Here is a 15,897-nt window from a genome sequence, read left to right on the forward strand (position 1 = left end):
TTCTTTATTTATATAATATAAATAATAATAATTAAAATAATACAGAAAATCTTTTATTAAAATTATTTTGTACCTGAATTTCAGTTCTCCATTATATGTTTTGAAAATTTACTTACTGTGTTCTCAATAATTTCTTCTTAAAACTTATCATTTATTCAAAATTACATATATATATTGGGGGGAGGGGGAGAGGGGGGAGAAGGGGGGGGGAGAGCATAAGCATTTTAGAAAAGCTTAGGTGGAGCATAGCACAAGAAACTTTGGGAAACACTGGTCTAAAACCAATTTAAAAAGCGAGAAATACGTAATCGCGATTGTTATGCAGAAAGCTTCAGAACGAATTAGCCGCTTAAGTTGAGGATTTGGCGTATTTATTCGAGGCGCCTCGAGATATTTATTCGCAGTGTTTGCGAGGCAATAACACGCTCCACGATAGTTGATTAATAATCGACAATCACTGATCTCTCAAATTAATGGCGTGCTATCAGCGAAACAGAGAAATCGCGCAATCTATCGTATCGTGATTGGATCGAAACCGAAAAAAGTCCTGGGGCATAAATATGCAGGAACCACCACTGCCATAGGTTATGGGTTATGGGTTACTATCCGTCTGCGAATATTCGTTCTCGTGCCATCTGCGATGAAATTGCGGGTAATAACGTAGCGAACGATAATCAATTAACGGCGAGTAAATTTAACTGACACGCGAGCGAGACGGATACAGGAAGACGAAACGAGAAAGATGCCGGTGGAAGCCACTGATTGCTGCAGTTGGGGAACGATAATTATTATCGAGGCACAGTTAACACCGTGTTGCACAATTCACGCTCCTCTCGCGTGTTTTTTTTTCTACGCAGTTGGCCATCAACAACTGTACGAGGACGAGAAAGCTCGTGTAACAGTGGAGTTCAATAAGGATCCATGTCAAAGGGTGGATTCTTCAATGGCTTAACCTAGTGTCTCTCAACCATTTTAGTCTAGACGCCTACTTTGTCTCGTTTCATTTATAGAAGCTTAAGATTGTACAATAATCCCTCAAATAATGTAGGTTAGGTTTAGAATTAAAGAAATTTTAAAAGAATAAACGTAAAATAATATTGATTACTTATAATTTTAACTTTATATAGAAAATATGAGGTGTAGAAAATAATTTTGCGCGTTTATAAGCCTCATCATTTATAACTCTAGTTTAAGTAGAAATATTGTTATTATTATACATTAATTACTAACTTTCTAAGTTCTCTACTTGGTCTCCATTACAATGAATTTATACGTATATTATATGATAACGATTACAACGTACGTATATGTATTAGGGGAACCAGAAAGTAATGTCGTTTCTGCAAATGTCAATATTTGTTTATCGTTTATCAGGTCATTGTGTACCAATTGATTTTTATCGATCTCAGTTTGAAAATTTGCATGCTGGATAGCAAAAGGTTGCGCTGGTAAAGAGTGCGAACACAATTGATTAAAAATAATAACTTATTATGAATTTACTTGTTAGAATTTAATGTAAAAGGAACGACATTACTTTCTGGTCCCCGTAATATGTACCACATTTGGTAGCCATACATTTTTGCTTATTATTATTTTTCTAACAGATTACAAATCTAATTGATAATTATAAAAATTGTAAGAGTGTAATAATAATCAAAATTTCATGGCTACTAAAGTTTGCATTGCAATGGTCAAGTTGAAATTTAAGTTCTGTGTATCATTACGATACATTGTAAGAGAGACCAGGTTGAGGACTTAGAAAGTTGTTAGACTAATGTACCAGAATGAAGAATAAGTGCATTTGTTTAAACTAGAATTATAAATTATTGAATAGAGATACACAGAATTAATTTCTTCGCATATATATATATATTAATTCTGTAATCCTACAATAAATTAATTCTGTGTATCTCTATTCAATAATTTATAATTCTAGTTTAAACAAATGCACTTATTCTTCATTCTGGTACATATATATTAATAACGATGTATATTAATTTGCTTAATACAGATCATAATTTATTGAATATATCTTTATTTAAAATTGTTAAATAAATACACAAGCAACAGCCAAGGAAAATACTACTGTAACACAGATTACTTATTACCTTCATATTTAAAAATATACTCTTCCAGATTTATTTTTCCTCGCTATACCAAATTCACAATATTATTCAAATTATCGATATGACAACTCTTCTACCTTGTTTTAGCTAACGGTTGAAAAATAGCTTATAATTTCTATTACACACTTGAAAATGAAAATTTTAAGTGCAGAGCAAATATTAGGTACTCCTTTCCTAATTACACTTTTCCCTAAAATGTTGCTCTATAGGCTCTCACTCTCATTTTCTCGTAGTCAAACTATTCATATCCTTCCACAAGTATCACTTATCTTAACGAAAAAAGATATTTAAACAGCAACCAATCAGAAGTGTTTCTAGTTAACTATTTTAATAAACTAAATTACCTTGTACTAAAAAATAACGTTACAAAATTATTTAAACGGGCACTCAATTACTATTTCTTAAATTGAACTTACTATTTCAATAAATTAAATTATTTCGTATTAAATAATAACGTTGAGATCTACACGCTTACGCTATAATGTAAACCAAATTCGAAGGGGTTAAATTTTCACCTAACATTGTTTATTACGTGTTCGAGGCTTGCGTGGTGTTCTCACCACCTCACTTTTCCGACCGTCACAGCGCAACGACTTTTGCCTTCGAGAATCAGGAATCGCGAACGCGCATGCACACACGACACGCACACACGACACGCACACCCGCACGTGACGATGGAAACGTGCATTATGCGCAGGTAGAGACGTAGGCGAGAAACGTGACCCACCTGTGCGTACACGCACGTGAAACACTGAAGTGCGGATTCACGGTGAAAGTATCGATATCCACACGGAATCGGAGCTACGAGAATTCAACCAGCGAGTTTAATTCCTAGTTGGCGCTGCAATTCTAACGAGGCTTGACTCATCCTTCATACTCTCTATACCCACCTGCGTTTCGTCATTGTCATTGGTAATCAGATACCCTAACTATTACAACCAAAATTTAATAGTGATATTATTATTTTGTTAGCTAAAATGATCTTTATTACAAATGACGATTATAAGTAAGTGATAGATTTGTTATTTAGTTGTCAATACCCATTCTCGATGAATGAAATTTAATTTGTTTGCTCGTACCATGTATCTGTGAAGGAAACTATATTTCGTTCGCCTATAATAGTTATCGATGACGGTTTCAATTACTCATAACTAGACTCCGGATCTTCATGCAAAATAAAGTATTCGCGAACGTGCCTACAACAATGGAACCCAAATAGGAATTTATTTTATTCTGCAAATATTATAACATGAACTTTACTTTTAATCTTTTTTATATTCTTGCATATTGTTTGCATTTTGCAGGTTCTTGCACATTTAAATTTCCTATAAATGCATAAAGATCCGCAGTCTACTCATAACAGTTATCGATGAAAGAAACTGTATTTCAATCGCTCTTAATAAGTAGTGATGACGAAAATACTGTTTTAGATGCTTTCGACCAATCAAATTTTAGATAATTTGGTTGGTTACCATTATTACTATCCATTCCTTTCGGAGCAAAAAAAAACGCCATTTTGCTGCAAATTGGTCGAACTGTTCTGAACGAATCCAAAATAATAGAGTATACTATTAAGAGCAACAAAAATACGATTTCTTGTATGAATAACTTACTGTTATTCATTTCCTTCATCAATTATGGTTAACGAACAGACTTCTCGACATTTTACATACATCATTTATAAACAAAACGTTTAGAAATTGATTTTTTATTATTACTATCCTTAATATAAATAAAACGTAAATAAAACAGTATAAAAACACAGAATTAATTTCTACACCTAATATATATATAATGGTTTAAGTAAGATGCTGTGGTTACTTCCTACTAGTTCGTCACAAATAACTTTAAAGTTAAAACTACATAGGAAATATGCACACATGTGTCAATTCCCTTAAACGATCCCTGACTTTCTTCATTCTTACTTTACTGCTTTCGATAGCTCTGCAAATTCAGCCACTAATTATTTGACTCGAGTATTAACTAATTCCTGAACCTATAAATGACCAAGTAATAATTTGCTTTAACAATTGATGAAAAATAGAATAAGGGTTAAAAATACAATGAACATTAAGATATTATATGGGTAATTATGAAACTTTGACGAGAAAGTATTAACGAATACAGGCTCGGAAATGGTTCCTAGGCTATAAGACAAATGAGATATTTGAAACTTCCACGACTGGGGTTCTTACAGTTGTCAATATTTGAAGCTTCCGGGTATAAGCTGTCATTTTGAAAAAAGCGTTCCGAGGTTTCGCCAGCATTGTAGCTGACTTCGACAGGAGATCAAATAAAACACTTAGATTATAAGTCGCTTCTGTTAGAGGATTGGGGGACAATTAAAAGTAGGGTGCACGGAATCATTTTATTCATCAGACGAATTAAAATAATGGATTTACAATTATCGTTGGAAAATAAAGAAATGTATAAGTTTTGAGTCTATAGGAGTCTTGATAAACGTATTAAGGTATTTACTCATGAACTCATTAGACACACAGCTCCATGCATGCTTTATTTTTAATTTTAACACTTTATTTAACGGTTTATTTAGGAAGAGTCTTCTCTTTAGAAAAGAACTTTATATATTAGTACACATTAATATAAGCTGACAATAACTCATGCAAACTATTTGTTACCTCGAAATGAATATTGCAAGTAAATAACTCACAACACAGTTCATAAGGTAGAATGAAAAACCAATAAATAGGCTCTCTGTAGATGAAGTGTTAATTTAAAAAATATGTATATTAAAGGAAATGTTTAACGTAACTTTCTTTCAGCAGAAATATGAACTTTTCGATAATGATTAAATACACATTTCAAATAACTTAATTGAAACCTCTTGAATGATTTGAATAGCTGGTCTTTGATAAACAAGTTGCTTGACGTATCCTGTATCAAAGATATCAAAGATAAAATTTTGAATAATGTACAACTCATGCACAGGGTTCTTTTTTAATATTTTCAACTGCATTTCCACAAATGTCAAGGAAGGCACTTTAATATGAATGATGACTTTTCTGACAGAAAATAAGAGTAAATTTGATAGATTACAATCAGAGTACGTAGCAAAAAAATTCTACCATGCATTGTTCGTATTATTATTAATGATCGGTTGTCTCAGTGACATCTTGTATCGTCGTTCATACATCTCTTTGTCTACTTCATTTTACAAGTTACTCATACTATACAAGATATCGCGGTACTTATTTTTCGTACCTCACCATATTCGCGAATTCTATTCAGATTTATTTTCTGCGATAGCATGGCTTCGGAATTAATCGTTTTAGTGCCTTAGTAAAAAGCTCTATCATCCATAAATAGGTGACATGGCGATCAACGTGTGAATTTAGAAATACCCTACATATACTCTACTCTAACGAATTAAATGATCTTTATTGTATAAATGGAAAACATGTTTCAAATTATTAGGTACTGGAAAAAGTTCGTGCGGATTTTCAGAGAAAAATACAAATACTCAAATCTGCTTTAAATCATAGGTTTATTCAACAAAATAATCACCATTTATCATCAATTTCATCAATGACTTCATCAATTTTTTTGCAATAAGTATCTGCAGTAATAGTTTGCCACATGGAAGAAAATCAACGTGAACGATACCTCGTGTAGTCCACCAAACAGTGATCAGCACCTTCTTCGAATGGAGACTCGGTTTTTGTATGGTTCCTGTTGCACACGACCCCTTCTGAACCCAGTGGTGTGATCGTCGTACATTATCATATTCCACCCACTTTTCATCACAAGTTAAAATTCGATCGATAAATGGATATTGCAAATGCTCAGCCGGAAGTATTTGTTCTCTTCCGTTAAACGGTGCGGTATCCATTTGCCCAATCTTTTGTGAAAATTAAGTAAATGAATTCGCTTTCTTGCGGTAGATTCTTCACATTCGAATACTTGAGCAAGCACAGAACATCTTTTTCTTGGATTTGAACTTACGTACTCGATGAATTTTTCGTCTTCGATGACAAATGGACGCCCTGAACGCGGTTCGTCATCTACCGATTCATTTCCTTCTTTGAACCTTTTAAACCATTTCTGTGCGGTTCTTTCCCTAACAGCACCTTCCCCACAAACTGCTACTGTACTGCCAAGTTTAAATTCGTAAAGAATAAAAGCACGAATTTTTACTCTTCCGCTGTTCATGTTTACTGTTCCTATAGCTACACAACAACGAAACAATTGAACTCTACAAAGCATGAATACCAATTACAAAGATCAAGCTTTAAAATGAAACCAAACTCATGTCTTACAGTTGCCAACTACCACACGAAAATCGATATATAGTACAATTAACGAATAAACCGCACGAACTTTTTCCTGTACCTAATAATACTGATAAACAGTTTTGGTGAGACATATACCAAGTTTTGACGAAGAATTTTAAAGTTTTCCTCTTCCTGTATAAAGAAGGAAATTTAATTTAATTAAGAAATATTGTTATCTAAGATTGAATACTCTCATACACAAAAAGAAGAACCTAGAAGTTATCTAATGATGGTGCTGAGTATACTAAAGCTTACTGTTCTACATTTAGAACATAGAATTTATGGACACCCCATGTACAATGCTCAAGAAGCTCAAGAACTCCTGCAGTGTAAAAATGGTGTGTCTCCCTTTTCCATTACCCTAAATACACATTAAACATGCTTCGGTAATTTGCTTTCCGCGTTATTCTAAGTGAGGTATTTTGCTTTTTGGAACGAGCTCAGTGCAAGTTTCTGGGAACGGTTGCTCATAACATGCGCGAGCTTTTAGCACGAATAGATCATAATTATCCTCGGTCAAATCCTTAAAGCGTGAATAATTCCCCGGATATTCACCAATTCGCTGAATATTATTCATGAACCTGTACTGAACTTGAAAACTGCTCGATCGATCAACTTCTGGACTCGTATCTCCATCGATCAATCCCTTTCGCCTTTTCGGGTCTTGGGTGGTATGTCTCTCATGATACGGACGCACTGATTCCGTTTCTCGCGTATACAATTTAGCTAATTGAACAATACTAATAACAGCTTTCGAAATTTTCTACGTATATTTTAATCCTTTCAATCTGGATAATTGCTTTTGCAGCAGTCCTCATCCTTCTATACACGGCTAAATGGTTTGTTTGAGAAATCACTCCGATCTAGAGCATCCGAAAAACTCGATTATTTATGCATTTTGTCTATATCGAAGATTTGTGTATGGGAAAAAATTAAAAAGAAATTGGAAGAATTAGCGTGACTTGGCTCGACTAATCCAAATTACATTTTTAAAGTAAGTTGTGAACGTTGAGGAAATGTTTTCTGTTCTTATGCGTCATTTAATTTTTAAAACAATTAATTCTCTGCACAAATTGTTTAATTCATATGATATGAGTGCTAAAAGAACATTTGAAGAATTAATAACGTATCAGTGCTCTAAATCTGTATACAGGGTGTTCACGCTAAAGTGTGACAAACGCATATTACAATAAATATTGATGATACGAAAAAATTGTTTACATGTAAATTGCAGGATACAATGGACTCTATATTGCGGCGTAAACGAAATTTTTGTTATATTATTAATTTAAAAGATATGTATGATGGTGAAGTTTCGTTTTTAAATGGAACTATATAGTACTTTTCAAGACGAATTCATTGACTCTTAATGTATTTACTCGATTTTTATTAGTCGCTTCGAAATTTACTGATTTCCAGCGGGAAAGTCTCGTTTTGAGTGACAAGTCATAAAAGCGGTCCTATTGTTGCGGCGTTTGACTGCCTGTTGAAATCGATAGCAAGGAGTTATAGACGGAAAGCTGGCTACGAAAATCAGAAATGATAAGGTGCAGCGAAAATTTGTATGTAAAAACGCTCCTTACTAGATAACAAAGACAATAGTACTGCAGCCAGAAGTACGCTCCCGGGACTGGAAGCGTGGGTGGGCGGTCAAACATGTTAATTTTTAATCAAAATAAAATCTTTGAGTGTAGCCCTGAAATTTTGTGTAATTATAGTTTTTAACTGTAGAAATCGCGTAAAGCTACTGCCAGAAGTCTAGGTCGGGACTTAAATGTTACCAGAAGTCGATAAAGTTGTAAAATTGTTTAAATTTCATATTATTTATCGCTTAAAAAACCGGGATGACAATTGGCAGAAGACAGAATGGTGGCTAAGTACATGAAAAATGATAATATCGTCATACGTTGGTAAACAGGAAAGCAATTCTTTAAAATTTAAATAATAAGGTGCAGCTTTGGCAATGTGTTTTTCTTATTATTTATACTATTAGTTAACTACATATGCAATGACATAAGGCTAAGGTGCGGGAAATACATACAAAAAAGAACAATACAAATTATTGAATTGAAGAGTAAATCAAGTATGCGATAAATAAAATCGAATCGATTTTATTTATATCGTTCTTATTCCATATCATCCTTGACTGCACCAAATACAACGAAATCAGGAGAAAGTTAAACATTCATAATAGTATCAGTGAAGCCAAGTATTCTTTCAAATACCAGGACACCTTAGTAGAATTCTGCAAGACTAATCAGTTCTTTAACAAAATGTAATAACTCTGTACTGTTTCTGTAAGTCGCTAATAACCCATTATGTTGATACGACGTTAATCCGTTATTATTATTAAATAATAATATTAATAATAATAATAAAAAAAATGCGTGGCATCCTCAGTATAGTATGGTACTACTAATCCTCGGTACGCGATCTGTCAAAATTCATTGTCTCCCTCATAACCCTCGAATAATCGCACCGCAATCGACGCGCTGTCTCGAAATAGAATAGATTTATTTACTTATTAGTTTATTAATTTATTTATTATCCATTTATTTATTTATTGGTTTTCTGTTGCCAATAATGTCCAAACACAACAGAACAATTTTTCTGACCTCAAACTTGTTTACTTTTTAAAAAACGAAATCTAAAACTGGCCCATTTTTCACGAATTTTTCTAAAAGACTATCTTCAACAGTTTATTAACTGCATTCTCAACAGCGTTCATAAATGTAATATCAAAATTTGCAATGGATAGATCCCTTTAAAATTTCATTATCTGTGGGGGCGGGGATGGTGGGTTTCATTATCTTTACCTAGGCATCTGCACCAACTTCAAGTAGTATAACTTTAATCTCTTGGCCATCCGTTCTACCGGAGATACCGATGAATCTACGCTTCTCGGTGTCGTAAGCAATTTGTATGGAACAAAAGCGGATCATCGTCCCCGGAATTTGCATTGTTTGATATACTAGAAGCTCTCCCACGCGAAAGGCGGGCGCTTTAAGTAAGCTTCGATCCAAAAACATCCCGTCTCCTAGACTTTGATGGATTCCTCCTTTGGACAATGGAACCTTGCGTACCTTCCTTCCGTCCTTCCAGCTTTCCTATCAACCATCCTCTCGCTTCGTGTCCCTTTTCTTGAGCCAAAGAACAACGCGTTCTCCAAGAATTTTACCGTTGAACGTTCCAGTTTTCGTGATCTATCGCGAGTTACGGCGTGGAGCTATACTTTCCAGCTGCCTGGAATGAATATCGCCGACAACTGTATCAGCAATCTCAATAATCGACCCTGAAATCGCTGGACACACGTATATTCCGTTCGCTTGGAAACGCGTTAACTATGGGTATCATGCAAATCTTCCGTAAATTGAACGGTGATTGGGACAATTGCTCTGGCCCCTATTCGGTTTCTTCGAGCCTACGATTCGGTTCGCATTTATGAAGGCATTGATGTCTTCATCGAACAGTCATGTCAATTGCATGTTAGAAATAATCGTTCGAAATTATTCGTAAAAGAAATACACGTCTGTTTAATTCAATAGTTCTGGGGTAAGTGCCGTGTATTTCAACAAGGTCCTCTTTCCAGAAGGCAGAGCCTTCCCCACTCCGTGGCCAGATCTTTCTAGAACATTTATTCTAGGCATATCACCAATCATAGCAATACAACGTCAGGGTGCTTGCCTTATTTATGCGTTACCGATGGTAACGCATCGGTCATAGGATATTCGTTTTGGTGCCATCGACACGATTTGCCGCCGCTCGGCCCGCTCAGCTGTCTCCACCTTTCGAGAACCGGTCATTGACCGTAACAACAGTAGATCAGCTGTCTCCGAAAAATCAATATATCGACCTAACGCTAACATGCATATACATAGATCCTTAGAATAATTTGTTCTTTGCTTGCATTAGGTGAACGACAGATTCAGAATTATATTACAGGGGTGACAAATATTTTAAAGACAGTTCTTTAGGTTCATCAATAGATACTACATAGTTTAACCCTTTGCATTCGGATGTCTTTTCTGAGGGGACATTGCGAGTCCAGACAAACGTTCTTATTGATTACACAGGGTAAACTTATGGGAGCGTAAAATTTGAAAAGTTTATGCCTTGAAGATTTCTATTCCTATATCACGAAAAATCAAATCAAAATATGATACATGTATTAAGATATACAGAGCGTCCCATAAATGGTGGTACAAGCGAGTAGGGGGTGATTCTACATGAAAAAATAAGTCGAAAATGTAGAATAAAAATCGTTTACTTTAGACTTTGTTTCTGAGAAAATCGACCTTGAATTTTTGCCGGGAACGGTTGCACTTGATCATGTCCCGTTATAACGGATCTCACTGTACATCATTGTCTCGATTGAAGTTATGTTGATAAACATTTCCAATGGTACGGGAATGTTTGTTTACTTGTTATCTTACTATTATTACCTAACATAATCTAATACGTTAGAAATCGTTCATAAAAATTTAATTAGAATTTACTTTAACATCTGAGTTTATTACGTGTTCCTAATTTTCCCTTACGATAAAAACAAAGTTAAACTGCGATAATAACCATTGAGACAACAATCTACAGTGAGATTCGTTATTACGAGACATGATCAAGTACAGCCGTACTCGGCGAAAATTCAAAGTCGATTTTCTCAAAAGCAAAGTCTCACGTGAAACATTTTTATTATATATTTTCGACTTATCTTTTCATGTCGAATCACCTCTTTTTTGCTTGTACAGTGGGTGTAGAATGTATTCGTACACCGATCAATTTCCAAAAAAACTTGTGTGACATTGTACTTTCTTAACTTCTTTTTTTATAATGAATGTTATTTTACATATTCTTGGAAATCTCTAAGATAGATATAGTCCAAACAACATTTACTAGTTAATAGAATTTGTGAAATTAACAAAAAAATGGGAAAAGTGGGTAAAAGTATAGAAGCACTAAGTATTTGTAGGATTCTAACGACGAACCATTTACAGTAGAGTTTGTAACGTAAACACATTAGTTTACTCTGTAGAGTTTGTAACGTAAACACATTAGTTTGCTCTGTACGAATTAGAAAACATCGAATTTCCAAGAAAGTACTTTGATCGGTTTACGAAAAACTTTCTACACCCACTGTATGTCCAACATGCTCAGCTCCAAAGAAAATTATTTATCCAAATGAAAAGAATCTAAATAAAACTAGTACCATTTCCATTACCATACCATTTGAAATACACGGTCTGTTTAAAAGGAAACCGAACTTTTGCTATAAAAAGAAAAAAGTACAAGTAAAGTTTTTACAAACACGTTTATTTACTCAAAATAATCTCCCTCTGGGTCAATACAGCGTGTAGACCGCGTAATTAACATTTCGAAGGACCTTTGCAGTTCCTGTTTTCGTGCCCCGTTTAATACGGCGGTTACAGCGGTCTGAATCTCCGAAATGTTGCTATAATGTGTCCTTTTCATTGGAATTGGCATTGTGACCTTGGATTATTTACCTTACTCGCTTGATCTGTCTCCCTGCGATTATTTTCTTTTCCCAAAATTGAAAATTCCAATGAAAGGGACAAAACAGGAGCTGCAAAGGTCCTTCGAAATGTTAATTACGCGGTCTACACGGTGTATTGACGCAGAGGGAGATTATTTTGAGTAAATAAACGTGTGTGTAAAAACTTTATTTGTACTTTTTTCTTTTTATAGCAAAAGTTCGGTTTCTTTTTAGACAGACCGTGTATGTTTGTACAAGTGACGAGTGCCCGAGGTTCCTCGTGCAATAATTACTAAATATGTTTGTATCACGTTGCAGCACCTTACGAGGGTGGAATATGGAAGGTGAGGGTTCACTTGCCCGACCACTACCCCTTCAAATCTCCTTCGATCGGCTTTATGAACAGGGTGTACCACCCTAACATTGACGAAGTCTCAGGCACGGTGTGTCTAGACGTAATAAACCAGGCCTGGACTGCCCTTTACGGTACGTATTCACTATTCACCTATTCCCGATCAGATACAATCAACGTTCCCTGCCATATTTGTCCCGCAATCCCGCAATTGTTTCAAGAAATATCCTTTTGTGCTTTTTAACGCCAACGCTGTTTTCTTTGTTCCAGATTTATCGAATATTTTCGAGTCTTTCCTGCCCCAACTGTTAACATATCCTAATCCAATTGACCCCCTAAATGGCGATGCCGCGGCCATGTATTTACATAAACCTGAGGAGTACAAGAAGAAAGTAGCAGGTGAGTTGAATGCACGTTAACTCGATTTTAATAAGCGTTTGATAAGATTTTGAATTGTCTTTGTTCATATTGAGTTGCGTCATAAGTTGTGTAAGTAGTCGATGAAGACCGATTTTCTTTTTGCGATTAATCGAGGGGAAAAAGGCCACCACCAACATTGTGATGTTTGTGCTGTGTGCAGAAGATGCAATGCAGGAAAAAACAGAGCAACGACGGTTTTTAAGGTTCAAATATGCTCAAAGATTAACTTATTTACGAAAATTCGTGTCAATCGACCAGAAAATTGATTGAATAAATTGGTTGTGGTCATAAGTCTATAGGTCGTCATCTTCAATTGATAGTAAAGGTTCTGAAACTTGTCGCTTGAATTTCACATATCTTGTGAGAAATCAACAAAAATCGACGTTCCACTATTACAATTTACCAAATCGCGACAGGTAACAAAGGTTGTGCCTCTATGTCAATATGAAGCAACGAGAAGATTGGTTCAGTCCCAATAAACGGATTTTTTTTATAAATGAACTGATTCAGTCGATCTTCGTCGAACTCAACCAAGCCATTGGAACGTTTCAAGTTCCCAAAGTTGTAATAAACGTTTTTGAATCGCGAAAACTATCCCTAAACTGCCTTTGCAGATGTTGCGTCTTCTTCATATACGGGGTAGATCCGAAATTGTAGTATATTCGGGTGCAGGATGTGATTGTAATAGGCGTACAAAATAATTTAGTGCCTTATTCTTGTTAACGTGAGAATTTATTAACACATGTACGCATACAGATTTAATTTTCGAAATAATTTCTATTATTTTCTACAATTTTAGTCTACCTTTCGGGTCATTGTCATTGTGGACGAAACTTGGCAGATTTAATACGATCAAGTCATCAATTTTTTTTTTATCGAGTCTCTTCTGGTATGATATATCGTTCAGACAGATTAATTGTCGTTGACAGTAGTCAGCATTAACCTTTCGACGGACGAATTTTAAATTGATATCTTTTCTTACTTTAATCGAATTGTATCTGTAATTTAATTTTAAAATACAAATATGCTATTTTACTTTAATATGGTACACGTTTTAATTCTATAAGGTATTGTGATCGCACGTGACGACAATTTTAATGTAAAAGCAAATGTATACATGTGTCACATGTATATATGTGTCAAATTCTTTCAGAGGTTAAAGGGTTATATCTAGTCTCTAGTGTATATATATATATATATATAAAATGTTATTATAGATACAAATAATAAGGTTTCGTTTAGGAAAACGGAGGTGACCTTGATATATTCGTTAAAAAGCATGTTGATGACAAAGCAATTCATACTTCAGTTAACATAATGTGTCTCCGAAGAAACGATGTAACTTTGTGTGAAGAAATTTTATGTATAATAATTGGTTTAAAATTTATTTATAGTGGAAGAAATTATTTCTCCACTCATTAGATACTTTGCGAAAATGCTTCATTTTATCACTAAAATTTAAATTTAAGAAAAACTGCCCCAACTTATGACACAACTCAAATGGAACACGTCTTCCAATGAAAGTTGCCTTATTAACCCGTCGCCTTGCAATGATGAGTAACAATTTACGATTGACACATAGATTGTGTTCCAAACGTATTTCATACGAGTCGCGCTCGTGGCGCGTAACAACCTCCTGGTTTGCTGTCATCGATCTTCAATGTCTGCGACGAGTGTGCTCGTGTAACATGTCTATTCATATGATTTGATATTCTTTTTAATATGTTTCTATTTCATATTTCAATTCTTGGACATTTTTCGGATATAGTTCAGTGTTTCTCAAATTTTTCAAGGAGTTTAAGCAATTTAATCCTTTCGACCCTATTGAGACATACAGTGGGTGTAGAATGTATTCGTACATCGATCAATTTCCCAAGAAACTTTTGTGTAAAATTGTAGTTTCTCAACTTCTTTTTTTATAATCAATGATATTTTACATATTCTCGGAAGTCTCTAAGATAGACATAGTCCAAACAACATTTACTAGTTAATATAATTTGTGAAATTAACAAAAAAATGCGAGAAGTCAGTAAAAGTATAGAAGCAATAAGTACACCCACTGTATATGTCCCAGTGAATATATCTAATTACCGTTAGCCAAATTAAAATTGAGACTCACAGAAACATAGTTAACAAAAATGAACATAATTTGGTGTTGATGTATAATCAACGTTCAGTTTGATACAATTAATTTGTAAAAGAGAAATGAATAGAATTAAAATAGAAAACAGCCGGGTGGAAAGGCTTAAAAATTCAAAGAAATTTAGACCTTTGCAAAAGTCTAGTTCAAGCGATGCTATTAAGGAGTAATGCGCAATCAGAAAGATTTTGATATTTTCTATAAGTATAACATCTGGACAGTATTCTCGGAACATTTTACATTACTTCGCTTAACACGTTGAGCGCCACACGAATTTTTAAGGAAATCCCCGTCAGGCTACGTGCGCTGCTTGGAATCGCTGATATTATGGTATATAAATGCATTAATGATACAATCCTGTAATGAATAAAAATTAATGTTTATTTCTTTCTATTTTTTTAGTGTAAACATTATAATATATTCTCATAAATACGCTGTTTTAAATACGCGAACAGTTTTTGTTAAAATGTCTTAAAATGTTTGAATAAAGTATCCCAAAAATCATGTTTGTTTTCAGCCTCGTGACTGCGCATGATCCTTTAACGAGGGAAACATCATGAAACTAAATATCAAGTATTTATCGTGATTTTTTTACGGACAAACTTTGCTTAATTTGTTTTTAACTTTGAGAATATTTTAGATATATTCTAAAATACATTTGGTATCATCCCAATTTTTTGTTAATATTTAAGTGTCATTTAAATGAATTAGATGTATATAAATTTGAAAACGATCATATAATCAGATTTTGAATTATCATTCCTACGGATTGAAGAAATATTGTTTAAATAAAATGCGATTTCTCAAAGATTTCTGTGTAAAATCTATTGGATGAAGTACCAAATGCATTTTAAAACATACCTAAAGTATTCTTAAACTTGAAAAGGCATTTAACAAATTCTTCTTTGTGAAACAAAATATGTATCACGAAAACTACTTAATATTTGGTCTTTTCACGTGATATTCCCCATTAATGAAATTATTGTTTGTTTTGGCAATGCGAAATTGCGAAATCGTAAAAGATAGTAATGGAATGTAGAAGTTCATATAGTTTGAAGAGTGTTTAGTCTATAGGCTTC

At 34.1% G+C, this 15,897-nt stretch overlaps 1 protein-coding gene across 2 annotated transcripts in view; it reads left to right on the forward strand.

Moving 5' to 3' along the window:
- LOC128891279 (ubiquitin-conjugating enzyme E2 H) overlaps window positions 1–15,897 on the forward strand; it is a 119,701-nt gene that overhangs the window by 92,898 nt on the left and 10,906 nt on the right. For both annotated transcript variants that reach the window (XM_054150696.1, XM_054150695.1), the window contains 2 exons: window positions 12,225–12,392; window positions 12,529–12,657. In XM_054150696.1, coding sequence (XP_054006671.1) covers window positions 12,225–12,392; window positions 12,529–12,657 — 297 coding nt within the window. The remainder of the gene's footprint in view (window positions 1–12,224; window positions 12,393–12,528; window positions 12,658–15,897) is intronic.

Source organism: Hylaeus anthracinus, unplaced genomic scaffold (genome assembly GCF_026225885.1).
Source record: "Hylaeus anthracinus isolate JK02 unplaced genomic scaffold, UHH_iyHylAnth1.0_haploid 12001, whole genome shotgun sequence".
Classification (NCBI taxonomy): Eukaryota; Metazoa; Arthropoda; class Insecta; order Hymenoptera; family Colletidae; genus Hylaeus; species Hylaeus anthracinus.